Genomic DNA, 23,450 nt, shown 5'->3' with positions numbered 1-23,450 from the left:
GTCAATATTGCTAAGACGTGCCTACTTATTTTCATGTTCCAACAGTAACTGCTTTCGACGTTGCACAACGCACAAATCGATTTTCTGTCTTTCGCACGTCGATGCTGCGTGTCCCGGGATACAAATCGCGTTCCTCAATGAACCCCCCACTGCGGGGGAAACATTGGTTGTGTTGTAACTCTTGGAACTGGTTTTTTGTTTGCACGGCCATAGGGCATATCGGTACGGAAATTGATTGTTTTTAACTAATTCTTCTTTGCAGATACAACCGCCGTGCGGAATTATTCCAACATGAGTTACTCAGACGTACGTACTCCATAAAATTTCAGTGCGCGGTGGATGCTGCCACCACATTTGATCTTTACTAATGTCCCCTTTCGTCTCGCAATCTCACCCGTAGGTTGTTCAACAGCTGCGAGCTTCATTCAACAGTGGCAAGACACGAAACGTGGAGTTCAGGTAGGTCTGTGTGGCGGGTTTCATGAACAACGTGCGCGTTATGATTAGTCAAACTTCGCCCAACACCCCTCCTACTGTACCCCCACTCAGATTCATGTATTCATGCTCCCACTGGCGAATAGATTGGCACTCAAACACTTTTTAAGATTGAGGAAAAAAACTTTAAAGTTGTTGCTTACTGGTCATTTTTCGGATAAGAGCACATGAGTGTATGCATAATCTTGATTCGCGTATGAAGATGGTTTTCATTTGCACATTAAATAAAGGTAATTAAGACGATGACTTGCAAACAAATGGACAAAAAGCTTGAAAATATAGTGTTATAGTGTAAATGCTGGTGCTCATACCAGTGCAATTGTTTAAAATTCATATCTCTTGACAGGATCAAACAGCTCCAAGCGCTGCAGCGATGCTACGAGGAAAACACCGCCGAAATGGCGAATGTTTTGGCCTCGGATCTGCGAAAGCACAAACAGGAAGCGCACCTGCTGGAGATCGAGTTCATCCTGAATGACCTGCGCAACACGCTGTACAACCTGCGCGACTGGGTGAAGCCGGAGAAGCCGGACAAAAGCCTGGTCAACATGATGGACGGCGTGTACATCTACAAGGACCCGTTCGGTGTAGTGCTGGTCATCGGTGCCTGGAACTATCCGTTGCAGCTTACGCTGGTGCCGGTGGCAGCGGCCATAGCCGCCGGAAACTGCGTCGTCATTAAACCGAGCGAGGTGGCCCCTGCGTCGGCGAAATTCATTGCCGAAATGCTGCCAAAGTATTTGGACGCGGTAAGTAACCGACTACCGATCCTTCGCGTGATTTTTAAACTTTGCAAAAACACACCATTCGAAGAAGGTGTATTAGTTTATTGCTGTAGGTGGCTTTCGTATGCTTATTTCAATCGATTATTGTGACATGAAAAATGGACACAACCATTACACACTGTTGGGCGCGAAGACCCAAAATTAAAAAAAATGAATTAAAATACTGCTGTAAAATTGTGTATCCATTTTCTTCAGAAGCTTAGCCTATGAATGAGTTATAGAGTCTTAAATTATCAGTTCAGTTTACAAATAGTTACCACCGGGAATTTATTATCAATTGTTAGTCAGTGTTGGTAAATTGCAACTGTGTATGTGTTGCCATCACTTGGCATGGTTTCCTTGATTGAACATATTTTTTTTGTTTCATACTTTTTTTTCGCAATGATTGAAGGATGATTACGATATACAGAACTTTCTTTTGCTTGAATGTTCATGATCGGCTTAGTATAGGTTTTTTGCAATGAATGCATTGCAGCTTTTTCTGTCCGTTTTGGCTTTAACTGGTGTTGACCAATCTGGTCGAATGGTTTTTTCCTCGACGCCTTTTAAGGCTGACCCGTTCGTCCAATATTTCCTCACGCACGCGAAATTAACAACATTCCACTCGCACGTAGTATTGCGTCGTTACATGTTGTGATGAGCGGTGTTTCTCGTTTCTTTCTTCTCCGTCCCTTTTAGGACTGCTATCGCGTGGTGACGGGTGGACCGAAGGAAACGTCCGAGTTGCTGAAGGAAAAGTTCGACTATGTGTTCTACACCGGTTCGGGTCGGGTGGGTAAAATCATCCACCAGGCGTGCAGCGAAAACCTGACTCCCTGTACACTAGAGCTCGGCGGCAAGAGTCCATGCTATCTGGACGGTACGGCGAACATTGCCGTCGCAACGCGGCGCATCTTGTGGGGCAAGTTTATCAACGCTGGCCAGACGTGCATAGCGCCCGACTATGTGCTGTGCAGCAAGCAGGTACAGAAGCAGTTCCTCGAAGAGGCCCGCAAGGTGCTGAATGAGTGGTACGGTGCAAACCCGAAAGACAGTCCCGATTTGTGCCGCATCATTAACCAGAACCACTTTCAGTGAGTATGGACCCCATAGTGCAAGAAAGGTGGCACTATGTGGCAATGTAGTAAGACACTAACATTCCTTCACAACGTTCTTCTTTATAAACCAGACGACTTACATCACTACTGAAGGGTGCTAATGTGGCGATTGGTGGCGAAACAGATCTGCAAGATCGCTACATTGCGCCGACGATCTTGGTCGATGTGAAGTCCACCGATCCGGTGATGCAGGACGAAATCTTTGGACCTATCCTGCCCATCTTAAACGTGGACAATGCTTACGATGCTATTAAGTTTATCAACTCCAGGTATTGTGTACTTCCGTGTGGAATGAAAATGCAGTAAATGCAATCGACGACAACGACGCTGGGACCGCATTTTCATCACATTTACTGTATTGATTTTCCCATTTGCATGTAAATTGATTGTCTTTTATTTGTTTGTTTTCAACCACCAAACCATGTCTTCCGATTGGACGTGCAACGGCGGGGCTATTTCGCCATCATCATGTTTCCGTACATTCCGTAAAATTGTGTCGCTGTGCATCTCATCGACCACACCATCGCCAACCGTTTTCCCTTAAACACATGCCACATTCTTCGCCGAACCCGCCAAAATTGTCCACCTGGGGCGAATTCTTCCGTCACATTTGTTCGCGCCGCATAGATCACCGCCCCTTGTCATGTACATTTTCACGCTAGACACCAAAATTCAAGAACTTTTCGTAAACGGTACTCGATCGGGCAGTATGTGCCTGAACGATACGATCATGCAGTATGCCGGTAAGAAGGCCCAAGGCCTTTTTTCAAATCATTTAAATTCTTTAAAACGATTAGAAATATGTCTATATTTGGCCTAATTAGACTTATTCGATTGGTGACGGTTAGATTATTATCTTCGTACACAAATACTAGAATCATGTTTTAGATTTTCGGTCGGTGTTGGTATTTTGATCGTTTTCCCAGTTCCATAGCCCGGGGATATGGTGATGGTTGTTAACCTATTTTTTATATTTGTTTTCAGAAACTTTGTTGTATTTCACATTATATCTTTCTCGCCTTTTTAAAAATACCTTCAACCATAACCAAGCTGATCGTATGTGGTTTGCCTTCTGTTTTTTCTGGTTTTGGGATTACGTATTACGCTAGCGATAAACCGCTCTGCCTGTACATCTTTAGTGAGAACAAGTCGGATAGACGTACGCTTTTAGAAAATACCACCAGCGGAGGTGTTTGCGTTAACGATACCCTCATGCACTGTGCAGGTTAGCTAGTGTTAAATTAAAATTAATGCGATTTTATACAATACATACACACTAACCCTTACACCAAACACAAGAAAAGTACGCTTAAAGGTTTCATGCTTGAGTGCGATAAAGTAATTTATTTCCTGATCCTTAGAATTTTCTAGTATCGTTCGAGTACCTTCCTTCTTTTTTATGCATTTTTCATGCAGTCATCATCATCGATATTGAAAGACCTTATCGTTTTAAATCTTACATCTTTTCTTTCAATTTGCAGAGACAAACCATTATGTTTGTACATTTTTATTCAAAATGAACAGGACCGTGATGCTATCATAGTAAACACCTCGAGTGGTGGCATTTGCGTAAACGATGCTTTGACCCATTTTGCAGGTTAGATGTTAACGTAAAATAGATGATAAATCCTCTTTCTAAAAAAACCCCAATTCGAAGAACTTCAAAGTAATACGAGAATGGCATTACATTTTTCAATACGGTTTTGTTTTAAGTGTCTTGTTCCGTTTACCGATACTTTTATCATGCTTTTGGTCATTGTTGTTACCATTGTGTCCTAGCATTCACTGATTTGGGTTCACTATTACATTTCTGTTGTTGAGTAAAGTTCTGTTTATTTCAATTAAAAAACGCCTCAAATGAACCATCCAACAGGGATAAACCACTGGCTCTTTACATCTTTAGCGAGCACGAGGCGGATCGTGCCAAAATTATTGAACATACTTCCAGTGGTGGCATTTGCATTAATGATACGATGACACACTTAGCAGGTATCGAATCTTTTTTTATCTTTTTGCATGATGTTCTACCATGTGCTGTGCGATGATCGAATGGTCAATTTCTTCAAAGAACTATGACGAAAAAACTTGAACTTAAAAAAAGAAAGAAAAACTTTCAGCGTAGCTTTCAACATAGTTTTCACTGACCCTTAACCATAGAATGTAAATATTTTAGATTATACAGAATAGATTGGCAGTAAAATTCATTGCATAACAATACAATTTCAATTTGGTCAAAAACAGTTTTTAACCTATTAGTCTAATGCACCAAAAAAATGTTTTAGTTTGTTTAGAAAAATATTCCCAAACAAAATTACTTCCTTGTTTCAAACTTGCTCATGCAAACCTCTTCTTCCAGTTGAATCATTGCCGTTCGGTGGTGTTGGGCCAAGCGGCATGGGTTCCTATCACGGCAAATACTCGTTCGACACGTTCGTACACAAAAAGTCCTGCCTGACGAAGGACTTTAATCCGATCGGTGAGAAACTGGCCGCGTAAGTTTTTTTTTTCTGCGAACAATTGCTATCTTGCATAAGGTTACTGCTTCGGTCAATGCATTATATTGATTTTCTGTCTATCCTCTCCTCAGCTCCCGGTATCCACCGTACTCGGAAAGTAAGCTGTCCTTCCTGAGCACCCTGCTGAAGAAGCGTCAGGGAATTAACACTGCCTTTTTGCCATATCTACTGATGTTCGGCATCGGCGTTGCATCGACTCTCCTAGTGAGCACTATCCTCAAGGTAAATGTAGTACTTGCTTATTTGCAGGCATATCAACTGCACTACGTTTTGCTCATCATTAAACTTACGACTTTCCCATGTCCGCTTTATTTGTAACTCCACTCTTTCAGAAACGTTTAAAGTGATCCTGGAACGTTTAAAGGGCATAAGCAAGAGAAAACATATGGTGATGGGTACAAGATCGGAAGCATGGCATAAGAAAAGTGTTGCAGCTTGTTTGTCGTATATATCAATAAAAAGATGCATACAGTATTAGCTGATCTTTGATGAAATGGATGGCTTTCGTTTTTTATGTATATCGGAAAATAAGTGCTTTTGAAATAATTTTAAAGAAGTATCATAGTCATTTTGAAAGGAAAAGATTACCATCAATGTGTACACACATGTCAGTTATGTTGAAAATTGTTTAACAAACACACGATTAAGTGTGTAGTTTCAACTGTAGCTCCATTTTGATCGAAATGCTCTTGCAATGTGGGAAGGTTTTTAAAAAAATAGTTTCGTATCATAAGCGAATTAATTTTGATTGAATGTCACTTCCCAAGTTGTTATGAGAGTACTAACAGTTCTCATTTTATTCCCTATTTTCAGGATGACGACTAAACCTCACTAAAATGCAGGCACTGCAGCAAGACTACAAAGTTTGTAAGAAGCGTTAATTATTCCTGATACAACCAAGGAATAACTAGAGTGAACGGGAAAGAAGTGGATCGGTACACCCAGAAAATAGCGCACGTGGTGGCGCAGCAATAGTCGTGTTTTGTTCACTTTTTTAAACTAAGTTTTAAGAACATTATTTCATTTCGACACAAATGTGATGGGCTTTTTCCTGCACCTCTTCCAGCCGGTATCTGGGTTTGGTGATGAGAAGATGAAGGATAAAAAATAGATTTATTAAAGACAAACAAGATTAGGAAAAAAGTGTCATGTTTTTAACAGGTGATAGCTGTAATACGAAAGTGCACGTTACGAAATAGACCAGCATGACCTAATTTTTTGCTAGGATATAAGTTTTAAAACAATCGAGAAATCCTCGATCAGACATCCTCGTAAAGTACAGGTAAAAATGCATCGTTTTGGAACGTTTCATTGATGGTAATATGCAATAAACATTTTGGTGATTCATGAATAAGCAGTACTGATCTTTTATTTACCAGAACAATTATAATATTGCGTGGAGATATGAATAGTTATCTGAATTTGACACCTAATCCATCTTGGTTGCTGTAAATCTTGTGAGTTCTCAAGTGAGGACAAGAATGCATTTTTCTGGACAAATGTCAAATGCCAGTTATGTCATCACCAGATAGCGAGAAAAAAGTGTTTACAAAACAGACCGCTAGTGACCAGTGCCGGGAAACATTAACAAAGAATTGCCAAAATGATAACTTTGGCCATTTTAAAGCCCCACTGCCTAAAAAATCCAATCGCATACGAATCGATCCAGCAAGCTTTCGTTACCAATGGGTTGAAAGTGGTGGCGAGTAAACGAATGCGACTGTCCAGAGATGAAGCGGAACAGTTTTATGAAGAACACCGGCACAAGTTCTTCTTTCGTCGTCTGGTTTCTCTCATGAGCAGGTTAGTGACGCCCAATTTCCCTATCGTTCGTGCTGTTTCATTGAGTTTCCTTTTTAGTGGCCCTTCTGAAATTGTCCTCCTATCCGGGGAAAATGCAATTCAGCGGTGGAGGGACATAATGGGTCCTACGAAAGTGTTGAAAGCAGTTTATTCACATCCGGAGTGTATTCGCAGTCATTTCGGCATTTCGGACACCAGAAATGCTGCACATGGTTCTGGTTTGTAGTTACACAAAATACTCTTCTAGCTGCATCGTGAAAACTCATGTTATTCAAATTTCAGATTCGGAACAATCGGTTGCAAAGGAGAGTGAATTTTTCTTCAATTGAAGGTATTCCCTAGCAAGTTTTTATATTTCTATGTTGTCTAATGTATAAGCTAAAATAAACGATAAAATAATCTAAAATAATTATCATACGCCTGGTATTACCAATGATGAGAATCTGTGCAATGAAACTTTAAATTAAAAAAACGTATGAACTCACCTACGTTTCACCGCATCTTGGTTCACGATAAGCCTATCAAACGTCATGTATACTAGTGGTGGAAATTGACGTTCCATGAGGGATCAAAGTTTTTAAACTACGATCCGATAATGGAACCAATCCTTTCATTTAAGGATGCTTCCGAAAATCAGGAGCATATTTTCAACGAAGATTATCTATAAAGTTGTTATTGGAACGTTATTCGTAGAACACTTGGACGAGCAAAGAGCTCTCTGTGGGGATCGAGGAAACTCATTCAATCCGACTCCGACAATGCATCTCTCCGATCGTCACTACTCGGGTCAACATTGCCTGTCATTGCCAAGTTTGTGTCGCTCGTTGTAGAATATTCTTCCTAAATTGCGTGATTGAATTATAGGCTCCCTTCTGCGTGGCTGAAACATTTTGCGTCGATTGTTTTAGCTGTGATTACAAAAACTATACAACCACCAACCGAAAAGGAAGATGTCCGGCAATCAGGATCAAGTAAAGCAGTTTTCACAGATAACCGGCGCATCGGAGGAAAGAGCCAAGTTCTTTATGGACGCCGCCAACAATGAGTTGCAGGTAGGATGTGAAGCATTGCAGCATAAGCGAACGAGACTGTAATGTTGAACGTTCCGCGTACCGTTTCCTAGGTAGCATTGTGCAACTTCTATGAGAATGAAAACGCGGACGTTTCAGACGACGAAAATCCGCCTGCTGAACCATCATCCATCCAGTTTGCTAGAGCGGAAAAGACGAAGACAAAGAAAGCACCAAAGCCACAATCAAAGTAAGCAGCAGTACTTTATTTTAGTGGTAATCCTGTCTTACATTAACTTCAACTTTGTTGTTACATTCTAGCATTGCTACGCTCCACACATTGAATTCATCCTCCTCGGAGGACGAGGAGGAGCAAGGCCAAGCGTTCTACGCTGGAGGTTCGGAACGTTCCGGACAGCAGGTGCTGGGTCCTCCGAGAAAAAATCCGATAAAGGATTACGTATCGGAAATTTTCCGCTCGGCCCAGCAGGGTAATCTGGAAACATTCGATCCTTCGGACGAAAGTGGTGGCTCCAGCTGTTCTCTGTATGCCGGTACAGGCTATCGGCTCGGCCAAACCGAGGACGACCATCAGGAGGTGGCGGCCCGTGGATCTCGCTCTGGGGCCGGGGCTCAAAATCTAGAGATAGTAACGCTCACCCTGTGGCGCCAGGGATTCGTTATCAATGACGGAGAGCTGCGTCTGTACGATGACCCGGCAAACAGAGAATTCTTCGAGTCAATCACCCGGGGTGAGATTCCGGAGGAGCTACGTTCCAAGGGACAGACAATGTTCCGGGTTGATCTGAAGGACAATCGGCACGAGGAGTACGTGAAGCGCGGTAAACCGTTCAAGGCGTTCGGTGGAGCGGGACAAACGCTCGGTAGTCCGGTACCGCCCATGGCAACGACCAGTGGTAGTAGTGGGAGCAACACAAACATCGACTCTAATGCCGATGGAAAAAACAATGAAGAAAATGAAAAACGTGCCGCCGAGGAGCTAGCGCTGGACGGTTCCCAACCGACGACGGCTCTGCAGATTCGTTTGGCTGACGGAAGTCGATTATCGGCACGCTTCAACCAGTCACATACCGTCGATCAGGTACGGCAGTATATCCTGACGGCTCGACCGCAGTATGCCGCACAAAACTTTGCTCTTCTGACAACGTTCCCGAGCAAGGAGCTCAGCGATGGTATGCAAACGTTAAAGGATGCCGGTCTGCTGAATGCAGCCATCATGCAGCGCTTGAAATAGTCGATTAGAGGAGGCTGGCGAAGGCACGCTTTCCGTTACAAGCTACAAAGCCTGTGGGAACCGGGTGCCTGTTGGGAATAATATTTAGAACGCTCCAGTTCAGTGGAAGGAGTTTCTTTAGGTTTATGGATTTTCGATTTATGAATGAATTCAATATTTTATACTTTCACTCCCTCGAAAGCATCGATCGGTGCACACGAACGCACGTCGATTTCCGCAGGTTCATAATCCTTAAAAATGGCTCATTTGCCTGGTGTTTGAGAGACAATTGTGATAAACCCTGGTGGAAAATATGTATCGTTGCTGAACTTGGAAATATATATATTAATCGGTGATTAACAATCGACTTATTTCCGTTCGGCTTATACCGCAAACCAATACTTAAAGATTTGTATGGTTGTTCACTAGTATTACTATTACAAAACGAGGCCTCTACAATTATATTTGTCTTACTTTCACTGTTCTAATTCACTCTTTATTATATAATTTGAAAGGGAAATATCATCAACACTTGGATCATTGACTAGCAGAAGATTTACAAACGGACGTAGCATTCTTTTCTTAGTCGCTATGGCATGATTTTGACTGAATCATGAATGAATATTAAACACATAAAAATTCAAATTAAGCTGCACGATCATAGTTGCTTCGTGCGTAATGTGAAACAAAACTTTTCGTTTAGCTGAGTTGCTATTAGCGGAAAAAATGTTAGTATGGATCATTGTAGTCTCCGGTATAATGAAGTAGATTCTAGCTGCTTAAAATGCCGTTGGCATCAATCCCATTGCTTCGAGAAACTGTCCCATCGGCGACTGCTTCACGCCCACGATCTCTACCGCATTTGTGATTTTGTTCTTAATGTTTCTTAGTCGTAGCGATGCATGCACAAAGGTCACTGTTGGGGGGGAAGAGGGTTCATATTGTTAATGGTTCCTTGATGATAAAATTGATCGTCGTAAAGTATGTGTTTTTTTTGTTTCTTACATGAGAACGGAAGCAACACGGCGAGCGCGACGATGAGTACGGAATCGAACAGGTAGAGGACCATGTAGCCGCCAAGTACGGTTCCGGCCAGAATAGCCCACTTGTTTGGCTGTTGGTTTGGATCGGCTCCGACGGAGCGACGCGCATCTTGGGCAAAGAAGCGCACAAAAACGTACCCCAGTACGCCGATAATTGTCAATCCGAGCAGGACCTTCATCGGGTGGAGGAGTCCGAAGAGCAGAAACAAGGTGACGGTCATGACGAAATAGTTCGTTTGGTAGTAAAGCAGGTTGTTCACCACTCGATTTCCCCACTTTTCAAAGTCCTGAAAGTTGGGCAATTGAAAACGGGCAGATTCCAACAGGAAATCGCTTAAAGACCGAAGCGGTGCTAGATGCAGATTGTCCAGCGTGCCAGGTCCTTGTGTAGTCGTCATGTTCAGTTTGTTGAGTTTTTTCCACCGTGGAACTGTGAAATAAAGTTGAAGAAGGCTTTTAGGTTCTTGCAGTGGAGCTGCCAACAATACACCTGGCTTTGCAGTCCGTACTTATCGCCAGTGCGAATGAAGTCGGCTAAAAATATCTCCCTCGTATGACGGAAAAAGGCCCACAGGATGATGACTGTTCACTCACCTATCAAAGAATATTTTCAATCGCAGGCAAATTGTACAAAAAAGATGCCAACTTCTTCTTGCTTCCTATTCTCGGGATGATGATGGTTGGGTTGGTCGATTTTGCTGTTCGTGTGACACATCGGACTCCGCGAAAAAGTGTTTTGACAGTTGCGATGAGGTCATTTTTGTAAACATGATGATGTCAAATATGCGCAATAAGTTCAATGAAATTTAATTTAGTAGTTTCACTGCGATTTGTCCGACGAAATCAGGTTTCCAATACGAAAAGTCGACAAGAAAATTACGAACTGATCAGGATGGAAAAGTATCGGTAATGTGTAATCATCCAAAATGCTGTGAGTTTTACTGCAAAAAAAAAATACATCATTAGGCTGGTTTTTCCTGGATTTCCTGTTGGTGGGAATACAGCCGGCCGCAAAATTGAGCATACACAAAAAAATGGGTTTATCTATCATAACTCAAGGAAACCATGCAGTTTTTTAAATTTAAATTTAAAGAAATTACTTTTGAAACGAAAAAATTGTTTATTTACACGTTAAACGTAAAAATTGTCTATCCTGTATTTTTATAAAAAAAAATTTTAAAACAATGCAGATTTGGGTAACGCGTACCCATTTCAAACGGTTTTTCTAAAAAACTTCGGTAAAAGAGTAAATGGGGCCCCGGGCTAGATTCTCCTCTTCATACTGGTTCACATTAAGCGCCTGAAGCTATGCAAAGCGCGACGCATGCATTCTTTTCGAATATTTGATCGCTAACGGTTCGCTTAAAAGAACATAACGGTTTAAACTAATCACGCAGTGGGGGTTGAATGCGGGTTAATATACTTTTACATGTTATGTTACTAGTAAGTAAACTATACCACACATGATGGACAGCATAAAACAATGAATTTAGCCGCAGAAATGATTTGGAAACGGCGACGCGCCCGCAGCGAGCGCAGCGAGCGGACTGCGCTAGGTCTACCGAAAAAGAGAGTTTGTTATAGTTTTAAGAAATAAGGGGGGCCCGTGGGCCCCCCTCATACCGCACCCGTAGGTTGATTGCGTAGCCGAAATTAACGGTACAAACTACGGTTCAAATACTCGTAGGTTGAATTTAACGAATTAATGTATCACCAATTGCATACATTCAGTTTAAACGTCCACAAGAGGTGTAGCCACGATCGAAAACATGGCGGCCGGGGCCTCATTTACTCTTTTACCAAAATTTCTCACCGCGAACAAAAATCTCCTCATTTGTATTGACCGAGGCCGGCTGACTCTAAATTCAGGCACTTCATAACCGAGTAAGACAAGCAAGAATGCTGAACAATCATTAATACGGCCTGGCCGTTCAAATTTAACTTAATAATAATACGTTTAAAAAATTAAATTAGGCCAATGTTTGTCAGAGTTATAAAAGACAAATCAACGCTCGTTTAGGTGGATGCTCAATTTTGCGGCTGACTGTATGTGTCTACTCGCTAGTAATCTGTCAACCCATAAATGGCATGCAGTGTGAAAAACCAAAACAAAAATACATTTCCCTGTTCGGCACTTGCAAACGAAGACTGCAAAATTCCGATGAAGTGCACCACGCATTTTACTTAATGTTCAGTGCAGGGTTTCGCTGATTTCGTTTGTTAAGTTGCAGAGCGTAGACTCGGCGAAGGAAAGAATAACTCCGTCATTGATTCCACCGTAGCAACGACGAGTAACAATCGAAGGCCTCGAAGCAGGCGGTGCGGTACGCATCGTCTATTGCACTTTACCGCAATGCGTAAATATCAACAGCTAGCGCTGGTGCTGCTATCCATATCGTGTGTTGTGATACTGCTTGTGTATAAGAGCGAAAACAACCGGCTCAAGTATGTGCTCGAGGTGGTGAACATATTCGGGCGCAACGATGCGGCCAGCTTGATTCGCATAGACAATAGCAGCCGGTTGCACAGTTCGCCGTACGACTTCGACAGCCCACTCCCAGCCTGGCAGCGCATCGGCGAAGGTTTCTACGTGTACTCGTCGTTCTGGCAGAAAAACGAGCTGGCTGCCGGCGGCACGGTCATCAGCATCGCCGTCGGACTGGAGCACGCGGTCGTGAATTTCAAATGTCAGATACAGCACGGCACTAGCGATGTCGTCACCGGGAAGCTACATTTCATACGGCTAGAGCATCCGACAGGCTCGGTTAAGAGCCCCAACGGCGAGGTATTTACGGTGTACAAGCTGCTGTGCAAGGTGGGCAGGGACTTTGGCCAACCGACGGAAATCATTTTCACCGATACCACCCGGTCCATAAAAAAATATGTCCCGTTGCGGGTGCTCGAGAGTCGCGCGGTGCAGCAAAAAATGACTATGACTGCATGCGTCGATATGACCGATTACCTGGAGCTGGAGGAAGAATTCCGGATGCCATCGGCAGTGCTTCAATACTTTTTGCACCATCAGATAGTCGGCGTAGAGGATTTCCTTGTCTACAACAGTAACGCGCTGAACGGGGCCACCACTTCGCTCCTGTACAATCACGGCATCAAGATTAACATTCTGCCGTATAATTTCCCGTTCGATTTGGCGGAAAAACAGCAGAACAGGCTTTTGATCGAGATGGACTGTTTGATGCGTAACTACAACGCGGCCAAGCTCACCTTCATCGGTGCGATCAATGAATATCTGTACCCCAGCTCTCGGTTGCGAGTGAACAACAAGTTTCTTAAATATGCCTGGAAAGTGTCGAGCGATGTGTCCCGCTTTACACTGGGTACCAGATCGGTGTGCATAGATAAGAGGAAAAAGATTTTCTCGGATAATCTCCTGTACGATGTGGATTCGCACCTAGGTACCCCGTACGACCGACCATTCTACATCCACAAGCCACAGGATTACAACCGCACGGCTGGGACACCTGATTTCGTGAAAGCATTGGATGTCGACCGAAATATGATCTTTGTTCATCGATACGGAGGAGCATGTAACAGCAAGACGAACCTTCACGATTGGACCACGAGCCTACAGGCCGATTTTCTACAGTACGTCACAGATGTGGGGCGAGAGTTGAATAAACTTATTTTCCGATAAGCAGGCCAAAAGGGTTGACGAATGAAGGAAACTGAGAAGCGGCAGTGATATGTATCTAGTTTTCAATGGCAGCTTTTGAAGCATGGTTGAAATGCGTCAAAATAAAAAGTGAAAACTACTCGCTCAAAAATAAAGTTCTTGCATGCACAAGCAGAAACCCGTACGTAACCTCGGTATCCATGCTGAAGAATTTTCATTGGTTTCAAGTAAGTCCTTTTCAAGTCCTGCGTCACTTTCTCAGAAGTCAGAAGAACCATAGCTTCAGCCAAAGCATCACATACGAAACACAATAGGGAGGAATTTATCAATAATATTATACTCCAATATAATTCAACTCTTTAAAAACTCAATCTCTCCCTGTTGGTTAAGCCATTGCCCCATTAGTTTATTTTTAGGTAGAAGTCGGTTCATTTGGAACTGCTCAACACATGGAAGACTCCCATGGTTAGATAAGCAAAAGAATCTCCAAGCAAAAAGATGTAGGTTGTAAGCCATCTAGGCACTAATGTAGGACAAGGTGAATCGCGAGCGGTACAGATTTTAACGATACTATGAAACAATAATTACTCAATCAAATTTCTTCTTCGAAAATAAAGGTAATCCATCTAGCAGCGCCATCCGAACAATATCAATGCAATACAATTTTTAACATTCAAGTTCTGCAAACATATAAAACGATTGAGAATAAAGTAAGGATTTCTGGTTAAATTACTGCGAAAATAATGTGCATTTGTCGTTTGCTGCGTGTACCTATATTAAGTAGACATCTAATTTGTCCAAAGAAATGAATCCTTAATGATGCCCAAATGGTAAAATGTTTTAAAGATGTAAATATTTAACAAAAAAAAAACTACCAATGTACAGCGATATCGAGTGACGAGAATCAAATAACTCAGATTGTGTTCATAAATTGCTACCGAAATGTAATTACATTATTATTTATCACATTACCATTTCGTTCAGAAATCCATCAGCTTATACCATTTGTTACAAATCCTTTGTAACTAATGCATATCCTGATATATGATACTAATGTATGTTATGATACCCAAGTATGTACGGTCTTGGGATGTAGTATATCGAAAAATAAAAGAATGTTTTTTTCCATTGACATGGGATTTCGGGATTGGGTTGGTTTATTTTGACGCAAACAATTGATTAATGATTCCTACTCATAAACAATTATAGACGACAGATTAAGCGATGGTTGAATAGACGATTCCGTATGCGAAATTGTCTCACACGTGGCACCGTTTTCCGTTTGAATCGATCAAAACTTCAACGGTTTTCAAATCTTAACGAAATCGATTTTACCATCTGTCATCTTAAAAAACAGGTCGAGCTGACAGCCACGAAAAGTGACAAAAAATGGCCGAACCAAATCAAAACATCATTTGCGCTCCGGACGATTGTGCGATAAAAATTAGCAAATGGAAAGTACGCGAGGGTTATCCGGTCACCAGTGGCAATATTATTTTGTTTTACGAAGTGCTGGATGGAGGTGACAAGGAAGTAAAGCGCCTGAAAGCCACAAAAAGTGGCGTCGTAAAGAAGCGCCTAGCTCGTGAAGGTGCAACGGTGGCGAAAGGGTAAGAAGGGAAGCATCCGCACCTTCGACGAAGTCGACGAAGTGTAGATTTTGAAAATATTGATGTTTTTCATCGTTTCTGTGTGCACCTATATTCCTTGTATGTTTCTGTAATCTACTACTTCTTGTAGTTTAAATCATGCATAAGGAAGTTAAAACTTTCACATGACATATTTGTTTTTGACAACAAATGTTGCATAGACAATTTTACAGTTTGTTTATGATTGTTTACGTCGATCAAACAGAAAGCCGGTTCTCGAGCTCGGACAATGTAGCCACACGACAGTGATCAAGGACATGTGTGCCGATTGTGGGGCCGATTTGCGCCAGGATGAACCAGGCAGCTGCTCGAAGGCATCCGTTCCGATGATCCATTCGGTGCCAGAGCTGAAAGTAACGGAAACTCTTGCGAAAAAACTCGGCCAGGCAGATACCGAGAGACTGCTGAGTGACAGGAAGTTAGTGTTGCTAGTGGATTTGGATCAAACGCTTATCCATACTACTAACGACAATGTACCCAACAACTTGAAGGTATTGATTTTTGTTATTACTTTTTGTGAATAATTAAATAACTTGCGCATTGATCGTTTTTATTTTTTAGGATGTTTATCATTTCCAACTGTATGGCACCAAATCGCCCTGGTATCACACGAGACTTCGTCCAGGAGCGTTAGATTTCCTAGCCAAGATGCATCCATACTACGAGCTGCACATCTGTACGTTCGGTGCACGCAACTACGCCCACACGATCGCCCAATTCCTTGACAAGGATGGCAATTTCTTTTCACACCGCATATTGTCACGCGACGAATGTTTCAATGCAACCAGCAAAACGGACAACCTGAAGGCACTTTTTCCGTGCGGTGATTCGATGGTTTGTATCATCGACGACCGTGAAGACGTGTGGAATATGGCGTCGAATTTGATTCAGGTCAAACCGTATCACTTCTTCCGACACACCGGCGACATTAATGCGCCGCCGGGAATGTCCAAGAACGAACTGGACGGTAAGGGGGTGGATTTTAAGGAGCTCATGAATCAATCGATGAAGGAGAAGAAATTGAAAGATGCACCCACCCGTGAAGACAGTCGGCCGCCGACTCCAAAAATTCAAACCGATGACGGTAAGCATAAGGAGGAAAAAAGTGCCACGGATGAAAAGTCGTCAGACGAGGAGAAGGCAACGGAACCAACAGAAGAATCGGAAGGGGCAGGGGAAAAATCAAAGGAAATACCAACTGCAGCGACGTCGGATGAAACCAATGCGGGAAAAGAGGTCTCAAAAAACGAGGAACCAACGAATGATGAATCTGTCAGCAACGAGAATAAGGAAAGTGTCAAAAAAAATGCAGAGAGCAATGCTTTAGATGGAAATTCCGATGGACTTGCTGCGGATACAAGTAAGCTCGAGAATATAGCGGAAACTCCCAGCAACATAGATGCAGAAAATGATAACGGAGCGAATAAGGATGCAAAAGAAAATGTGGAAGAACTTGAAGTACAACCTGCTGAGACTGAGACCGAGAAAAAAAAGGAAAACTCCACTACAGTCCAAAGAAAGACAAAAAGCAATGATAGGCAAGAGAAAAAAGAACTCATTGAAATCGAAGACCCTGATGACTATCTACTGTACCTCGAGCACATTCTGCTAAAGATTCACGAAACATTCTACAACGAGTATGACCGATCGAAAGCAATATCTGACCTCAAGCAACTCATTCCAAGGGTTAAGGCGAAGGTCTTGGTTGGCACGCGGCTCTGTTTTTCCGGGCTGATACCGAACAACGTGAAACTGGAGCAGAGCAAGGCGTACCAGATAGCGCGGGGGCTGGGCGCGGTTGTTACGCAAAACCTAGAACCAACGACCACGCACCTTGTGGCGGTTACGATCGGCACCTCTAAGGTGAACAATGCGCGAAAAAATGCTAAGATTAACATTGTCACACCCGAATGGTTGTGGACGTGTGCAGAACGTTGGGAACACGTGGAGGAGCGGTTGTACCCACTAAAAACGTCGAATCCCGCAAAAATGCGACAACCTCCGCCTCACTGTCATAGTCCAGGTAAATGAGCCGGAATAGACTTTAAGTGAAAATAGGTAATTAGATTCTTTCTGTTTCAGAGCACGTGGTTAATTACGGTGGCGGTACTACAAAGTCACGCGAGGAACCGAAGTTCATGGATACTGTAAATCCCCTGCTCAGCTTTTCCAACGACGATCTCGATGCGATGAACAACGATTTTGACGATTTCTTCGAATCGGACGACAGCTCGAGCGAAGACGAGCCGGTTGACATTGAAAATCCACCGATGGAGAAAGCGATGCGTAAGCGAAAGCGTGCCGAAGAGATAGAAACCAATCGTGGCAGGCACAACATCTTTCGCAAGCGCACTGAGGAAGAAGAGCAAGCCGAAAACGCGCGCATTCTGAAGTTCAACAACGCCGAGCAGGATGAGGCGAGCCAGACGAATGCATCGTCGGACGACGAGGACGAAAGTCCAAGCGCCAAGTTTCGCCGCGGAGAAGACTTACCTTCCGATTTGGACATGGGCTCGAACAGTGAAGGAAGCGACGAGCCAATTGATGATGTTGAGGATGGCGTTTGGAATATGATGGGTGCGGCTATTGAGAGGGATTTTCTTGGACTAGACGATTAGTTTGCACAAGATGTCGAATGTGACGAATAAAGGTACACATTCAGGTAATGTAATGTACAGTTCTAGAAGATTTTTATTTTATTGTACTAATCGTAGAAGAAAGTAAAGCTAAAGCGTTATTTACACCGCAAACGGTTGCTCTTTACCATCCTCATGGTACTTGATGTACGTTTCACCGTGCGTGAAATCTCTGGTACCCTCCAATCGTCCGCGGGCCGGAGCGCGGGAATAGTCGAATGCATCCTGGGACTTTCCAAACAGACGATTAGCTTCTTCAATATCGTCACGATATTTGCCCACGACAACTTTCTTCCCGGTGATGGGATCGGTAATATCACCAAGAGGGTAAACAATTTCATCTATCGTGTGCGTGATGAGGCGAGTAAGTTTTTGTGGTAGTTCCTTTATCAGCACAACGTCGCCCGTTTTACATTTTTTGTCCGGATCGTAGGCAAAGTAGAACTCATCCTTTTTGAAGTACTGAAACGAAGAGCGAAGCACACCTCAAACCTTATGCAACCGGCAACAGCATCTGCAGTATTTCTTTTGGCAAACGTACCATATTCAGATTCGTGTCCAGCTCCATTCTCCGGATACGAATTTTCGATGCATTCTGTTTCACACAAGGGACGACTTGGCCCAAAAGCATTGCCGCACGACTCGCCATGCTCAATGAATGTTTATTGCGGATGGTATTCACAATGTTTTCGCCGGTAACTTCCGAAAAAAGTTTCTTGTTTTCCAATGTTGCCCATATGACATTAGCCTAAAACCGTTTAATTGCCAGCGCTTCAAACTATACAATGTCCTACAACCGTTTAAACCGGTACGGTAGTATAAACGTAACCTGAAGGGATTATTGAGCTGTCAAATAGCCTCTCAGTGACCAATTGGAAAAACAGGTTGCCTGCGTGGTTTACTGTGGAAAAACTCGGAGTGTATTTTACCCTGAAAAGCTGTATTTCGAGTGCAAGTAGACCCTAAAACATTCCTTGTAGTTCGAAAAGACTCAATAGAGAACTGTGATGTAAGTAAACTTCGAGATTTGCAGTGGTTGGAAGTTATTTCTTGCTTTTGATGCATCGTTTTTTTCATGAAACAGCGGCCATCTTTGACAAAGAAGGAAAAAAATGATGCGGCTTTTTTGGGTCGACCCATGAAGCACACAATACGGGCTTTTATCATCACGAAAAACTATTACAAAGTCATTATAGATACATTTCATTTGATATGTTTACAGTTTAGCAATGGCTGATGATAGTCTTTTAAATGACTCCAACCTAGCAACGCTGGGAAGCAACGATGATGAAGCCGAGCTCCTGATTGAGGTTAGTGCCGCGAATTCCTCCGATCCTTTCCCTTTTTCGTTAACATAATTTACCTTTCTGCAATTTTAAATCTATATTAACGTTAAATTACTATCAATTCGTTCGGTACAACTTTCAAGGATGACTACTTGAAGGGATCGGAAATGCAAATTGATCCCGAGCTAGAGGCGATCAAGGCGCGGGTAAAGGAAATGGAAGAGGAGGCAGAAAAGCTGAAGCAGCTACAGTCTGAAGTGACGAAACAGATGACCCTCGGTTCACCGACCGGCTCCACGCCGATGCTGACGGCGGAGGAGAAAGCCGAAGTTGACAACAGATCGATCTATGTGGGCAATGTCGACTACGGTGCTACCGCCGAGGAACTGGAAGCACACTTCCATGGTTGCGGTACAATCAATCGGGTGACCATCCTATGCAACAAGCTTGATGGACACCCGAAAGGATTCGCGTACATCGAATTCGGCTCGAAGGAGTTCGTCGAGACTGCCCTCGCGATGAACGAAACGTTGTTCAGGGGGCGCCAAATCAAAGTAAACCCGAAGCGCACTAACCGACCAGGAATGTGCCAAACAAATCGGTTTCCCCGTGGTGCCCGCGGTCGTGCAACACGGGTATCCAGAGCCTGCTGCTACGGAGCACATCGTGGAACAAGAAGACCAATGTAAGTCTACTCCTAGCACTGCAAGTACAGCAGTTTGTTTTGTGCTGGCTAACGTTATTTGCTTTTGTTTTTAGCCGAGGATATCGAGGCCGTGCCACGTATTATGCACCCTATTAGTTGATGGTATTACCTAAATGTAGAAGTACGCTCACAATAAGGATATAGGACATCTAGCTAAGCGTAAGGGTGAGTAGAAATGATCTTTAAATTTGTCATTTTCTCAGGAATTTACTTTAATCCTACTTGTTTTGTTTATCCATTAAATTTATATCCTGTACTTCTATAAATCTTACAATTTAGTTCTTTTTTATTGGATGAAAGCATATAAAGATGGTTCCAACAATTAGAAGCTAGTGAATGTAGTACAGTTTATTTGCTATTTGGCTAAAAATGGTAATGATTTACATTATAATGTAGCAGATGTGTTATTATGTTTTACACACAGTATAAATATCAATGAACAATCCGCAGGATACAATGGAACGTTTGCAAAAAACGTTTTTGGTTTTATCCTTTTTTCAAATTACATTTAGCATGACGTGCAGTTTGCGCAGCGTACCTTTTATTCATTAACACTTAACATTTTCTTATGCTATAGTAACCTAATTTAGTCTCCTGCAAGTACCCTTGGTATATTTGTAAAAAGTCGACTGTTATAATTGATTTCTGTTTTTTTAGCGTAGCACTTTCATATTTTCGCACAGCCAGTAGTAGGGTTTTTGTAAATTTCATTCCTGTGTTTCATGTTTCCTATTTCGTAGCGGTGCTTTTTTTGTTAAGATAAACATTACCTTTTTTGTCTAATTTTTGCAGATAATTAAAACATTTATAACAGGCATTTTCAAAAAACATTATTTGTCTTCACCACATCTCTGAACATGATGCGTCCAGTAAGCTTGTAGTCCTCTCGTCTACATCCTGACGCTAACATTGCAAATAAAAACAAACCTCAAATGCCTCACCTGCAGAAATAATGTTTTTTGAAAACCGATGAAGCTGAAACTATTAATGGCGGAGCAAAAAAGATAAAGATGATCGATAAAAAACTACATAACCATGGATCAAAGGAACAAAAAAGAAACACTCCGCCAAAAAAAGCTAAATAAAAAGAATAGAAAAAGAAGTGTCGAATAAAAGCGAAAAAGAACCTATGGGTATTGGCAATAGAAAAGAGATCCCAAAAAATGCCAAGAAAAAAGATCGGCTAGTACCCACTTCTTATCGTAAAGCATGAAAAGATGGCGTGAAAAAATAAATGGCGCAAAGAGAAATTGCATCTGCCCACAATGCAAAAGAGAAAATATCACAAAAGGAGTACAATTCAAGCCAACAAATGAACAACATAAAACAGAAATAAAAACAACAACTCGTCTGAAAATGCGCCCTCAAAATTGAATAAACTAAAATTGCAAAAGATAATAAAAAAGGTACAAAACATCCAGTTGTCAAAGCATTCGAGCTATCTGTTATAATATCACATAAGTTCTCAGACTTGGTTTTAATTAAGATTTTTATTTGATGAATGCCATGAATGTTGGGAAAAAGTATACGTCCTACAGTGATTAAAAAGTGTCGTCTTGATGGAAATTATCCGTGAAAGGTTCTTCCTTCGTATGCACAGACTGAACCGAAAACGTAAGCGCAGTAATAGCAGCGGTATTTGTCCCTGCAAAGTTAGGCGGAGCGTAGCTGGAAGCAGTTCCACTGTTGGCCGCCGCACTTGCCATCGTACCAGAGCTATGGGACAAGGACAGAGTGTGCTGCTGTTGAAGCTGTCAAGAGGTGGTCTTTTTGTTCTGTTTAATCGCAATCACATATCGTTGGGCAACGGACAAGGGCGGAGAGTATCCGTCCGGGTAGGTGGGATCCTCGAAAAGCACTTCATACTCTTCGTTCGCCGTCTGTGGAAGTTGATTAATTATTGCCTTGTAAAAACAGGTCGTTTGCGGATACAGGGCCATTACGGTTGTTCCTTTGGGGAATAGAGCCTGCCCGTCCGTTTCCGGATTTGCGCGCATCAAGGGAAGCGGGACGATTCTGCGCCGACTCAAGACGTGCCGATCTTTTTGCTCCTCATCGATATCGTCCACCTCGTACTTGCTCGTTGAAGATACATACTGCACCACCTCGGCCAGAATCCAGTTCTCTTCACCCTCTTCGCTCTTAACCAGCGCCGCCACCATATCACCCGGCTTGGCAATGTAGCTGGTGTCCGCCGGAATGGAGCCGCATAGGTGAGGAATCTTCTCGCCAGGTTTGCTGACAAAGAGTGGCAACGTTTGAGCAGAGATTTGTAACATTTTCATCAAAGCCCCGCGGCGGATAGTTTCCTTATTTCCAGCGTTACGGGCCTGTATTCGACGCTCGTTACGTATATTACGAATGTCCTGTATCTTGGAAAGTGCCTGCCGTATTAACGTTTCCTCTTGAAGGGCGTCCTGTAGCCCGATTTTATACAACGTCTTCAGTTTGTGGTTCAGCGCGGGAGATTTGTCCTCACTTGCCATTTTTGTTAGACGAATCATGTTGTTTATGTTGGGTTCGATACGCTTCCGCTCCGTTTCGATTTCGCATACCAACGATTTGAGAGATTTTAGACGCTCCTGTAAAACAGCGGGGCAATAATATATAACTTAACAAATCCTAGGTTTATTGTGTTCTTTTTCATTTACCTGAACTTGCAACATCGCTTGCTCTGCGGTTAGAGGCATCGTTTTAAAATTGTAGAAAAGATACTACGACGCGATACAGATCGAACAAAGTTGTTTACAAATGTATGAAAATGATTACGAGGGATGAATGTGTTTGGGATATTTTATCGTCCTCAATTTTGTTGACAGTAGGATACTGCGTTACTCGGGGTCCACACTACAGCGCGACGTCCCGTCACGAAACGCGACGTCGCCTGACAGGCGGCCGAACTCCATACAAAAAAAATGTCTCACAAATCGCGCTAGTGTAGAAACAGCGAAAAACGCGACGTCGCGCTGGCCCTCGTCAAATGTCAATTCGAAACGAAAACAAGCCGACAGCTGGACAAAACGTAAACAAACCGAAACACAAACACGAACAAAACGAGCAATATTCTCCACTAAACATCGTATTTTTCGTTGTACTACTTATTTCTAGCCTTCACAAATGTAATTCAGTTATGAAACTCAGTTTTGATTGATATTTTTACCAAAGTGTTTTCGGGTGCCGAAACGTAAACAAACTGCTCTTCAGCAGTACAACAAGTAGGAGATGATGTGGAAATATATACTTCCTACGGTGGGTCAAAATATCGTCGTTGTCAAATATCATGCATTATTACCTTAAAATTCAATAAAAAATTTTAGCCGAGTTTGCGCCCCAATGTGATACATATTTCCACATACTCTCCTACCTCTGTCGCGCTTGGCTTGCGCGATTGTTCTGCCGAAACTGGGCTACTTTTGAAACGGGACGTTGCGTTGCAGTGTGGATCCCGAGCCAGGTGTATAAACAGCGAAAAACGCGACGTCGCGCTAGCTCTTGTCTTGTCTTGTCTTGTTTTTACTGAAAAATTATTAATTTCCGAACACATTTTTTGTTTTACTAT

General features: G+C 42.6%; 9 protein-coding genes across 10 annotated transcripts; 6 read left to right on the top strand and 3 right to left on the bottom strand.

Annotated features, from left to right (window-relative positions):
• Positions 1–243: 243 nt before the first annotated feature.
• Positions 244–6,139, top strand: LOC131281889 (aldehyde dehydrogenase family 3 member B1). 2 transcript variants are annotated; one of them, XM_058311252.1, is made up of 9 exons: positions 244–306; positions 401–459; positions 842–1,244; positions 1,959–2,353; positions 2,449–2,646; positions 3,005–3,120; positions 4,734–4,869; positions 4,965–5,115; positions 5,707–6,139. In XM_058311252.1, exons 1-9 carry the CDS (start codon positions 292–294, stop codon positions 5,716–5,718), a joined length of 1,485 nt encoding a protein of 494 aa, XP_058167235.1. In that variant the 5' UTR covers positions 244–291; the 3' UTR covers positions 5,719–6,139. The 2 variants fall into 2 exon arrangements, with proteins under 2 accessions (XP_058167235.1, XP_058167234.1); XM_058311251.1 differs by lacking the exon at positions 5,707–6,139 and adding an exon at positions 5,226–5,372.
• Positions 6,140–6,449: 310 nt separating this feature from the next.
• On the top strand, positions 6,450–7,101 carry LOC131281560 (nucleoside diphosphate kinase 6). The gene is made up of 3 exons (XM_058310902.1): positions 6,450–6,696; positions 6,754–6,914; positions 6,979–7,101. Exons 1-3 carry the CDS (start codon positions 6,497–6,499, stop codon positions 7,023–7,025), a joined length of 408 nt encoding a protein of 135 aa, XP_058166885.1. The 5' UTR covers positions 6,450–6,496; the 3' UTR covers positions 7,026–7,101.
• A 392-nt stretch (positions 7,102–7,493) lies between these two features.
• LOC131285327 (NSFL1 cofactor p47) lies at positions 7,494–9,297 on the top strand. The gene is made up of 3 exons (XM_058314184.1): positions 7,494–7,748; positions 7,820–7,956; positions 8,028–9,297. Exons 1-3 carry the CDS (start codon positions 7,647–7,649, stop codon positions 8,959–8,961), a joined length of 1,173 nt encoding a protein of 390 aa, XP_058170167.1. The 5' UTR covers positions 7,494–7,646; the 3' UTR covers positions 8,962–9,297.
• A 117-nt stretch (positions 9,298–9,414) lies between these two features.
• LOC131282917 (PRA1 family protein 3) lies at positions 9,415–10,690 on the bottom strand. Its single transcript, XM_058312462.1, has 3 exons — positions 10,578–10,690; positions 9,946–10,413; positions 9,415–9,856 (listed from the first exon to the last, which is right to left on the bottom strand). The coding sequence occupies exons 2-3, from the start codon at positions 10,379–10,381 to the stop codon at positions 9,720–9,722; spliced, it is 573 nt and encodes a 190-aa protein (XP_058168445.1). The 5' UTR covers positions 10,382–10,413; positions 10,578–10,690; the 3' UTR covers positions 9,415–9,719.
• A 1,427-nt stretch (positions 10,691–12,117) lies between these two features.
• On the top strand, positions 12,118–13,856 carry LOC131282912 (uncharacterized). Its single transcript, XM_058312458.1, has one exon. It carries the CDS (start codon positions 12,337–12,339, stop codon positions 13,633–13,635), a length of 1,299 nt encoding a protein of 432 aa, XP_058168441.1. The 5' UTR covers positions 12,118–12,336; the 3' UTR covers positions 13,636–13,856.
• Positions 13,857–15,003: 1,147 nt separating this feature from the next.
• Positions 15,004–17,942, top strand: LOC131282909 (RNA polymerase II subunit A C-terminal domain phosphatase). Its single transcript, XM_058312454.1, has 4 exons — positions 15,004–15,224; positions 15,469–15,754; positions 15,825–17,286; positions 17,346–17,942. Exons 1-4 carry the CDS (start codon positions 15,004–15,006, stop codon positions 17,879–17,881), a joined length of 2,505 nt encoding a protein of 834 aa, XP_058168437.1. The 3' UTR covers positions 17,882–17,942.
• On the bottom strand, positions 17,942–18,631 carry LOC131282918 (small ribosomal subunit protein uS17m). The gene is made up of 2 exons (XM_058312463.1): positions 18,441–18,631; positions 17,942–18,361 (listed from the first exon to the last, which is right to left on the bottom strand). The coding sequence occupies exons 1-2, from the start codon at positions 18,546–18,548 to the stop codon at positions 18,002–18,004; spliced, it is 468 nt and encodes a 155-aa protein (XP_058168446.1). The 5' UTR covers positions 18,549–18,631; the 3' UTR covers positions 17,942–18,001.
• Positions 18,632–18,768: 137 nt separating this feature from the next.
• LOC131282916 (polyadenylate-binding protein 2) lies at positions 18,769–21,309 on the top strand. Its single transcript, XM_058312461.1, has 5 exons — positions 18,769–18,908; positions 19,122–19,209; positions 19,329–19,870; positions 19,945–20,056; positions 20,684–21,309. Exons 2-4 carry the CDS (start codon positions 19,129–19,131, stop codon positions 19,985–19,987), a joined length of 666 nt encoding a protein of 221 aa, XP_058168444.1. The 5' UTR covers positions 18,769–18,908; positions 19,122–19,128; the 3' UTR covers positions 19,988–20,056; positions 20,684–21,309.
• Positions 21,310–21,370: 61 nt separating this feature from the next.
• LOC131282914 (SAGA-associated factor 29) lies at positions 21,371–22,672 on the bottom strand. Its single transcript, XM_058312460.1, has 2 exons — positions 22,543–22,672; positions 21,371–22,473 (listed from the first exon to the last, which is right to left on the bottom strand). The coding sequence occupies exons 1-2, from the start codon at positions 22,579–22,581 to the stop codon at positions 21,646–21,648; spliced, it is 867 nt and encodes a 288-aa protein (XP_058168443.1). The 5' UTR covers positions 22,582–22,672; the 3' UTR covers positions 21,371–21,645.
• Between the last annotated feature and the right edge of the window lie 778 nt (positions 22,673–23,450).

This window comes from Anopheles ziemanni, chromosome 2 (genome assembly GCF_943734765.1).
Source record: "Anopheles ziemanni chromosome 2, idAnoZiCoDA_A2_x.2, whole genome shotgun sequence".
NCBI lineage: Eukaryota > Metazoa > Arthropoda > Insecta > Diptera > Culicidae > Anopheles > Anopheles ziemanni.
The sequence above is the reverse complement of the archived record's forward strand: the minus strand, read 5'-3'. Positions and strand labels throughout refer to the sequence as shown.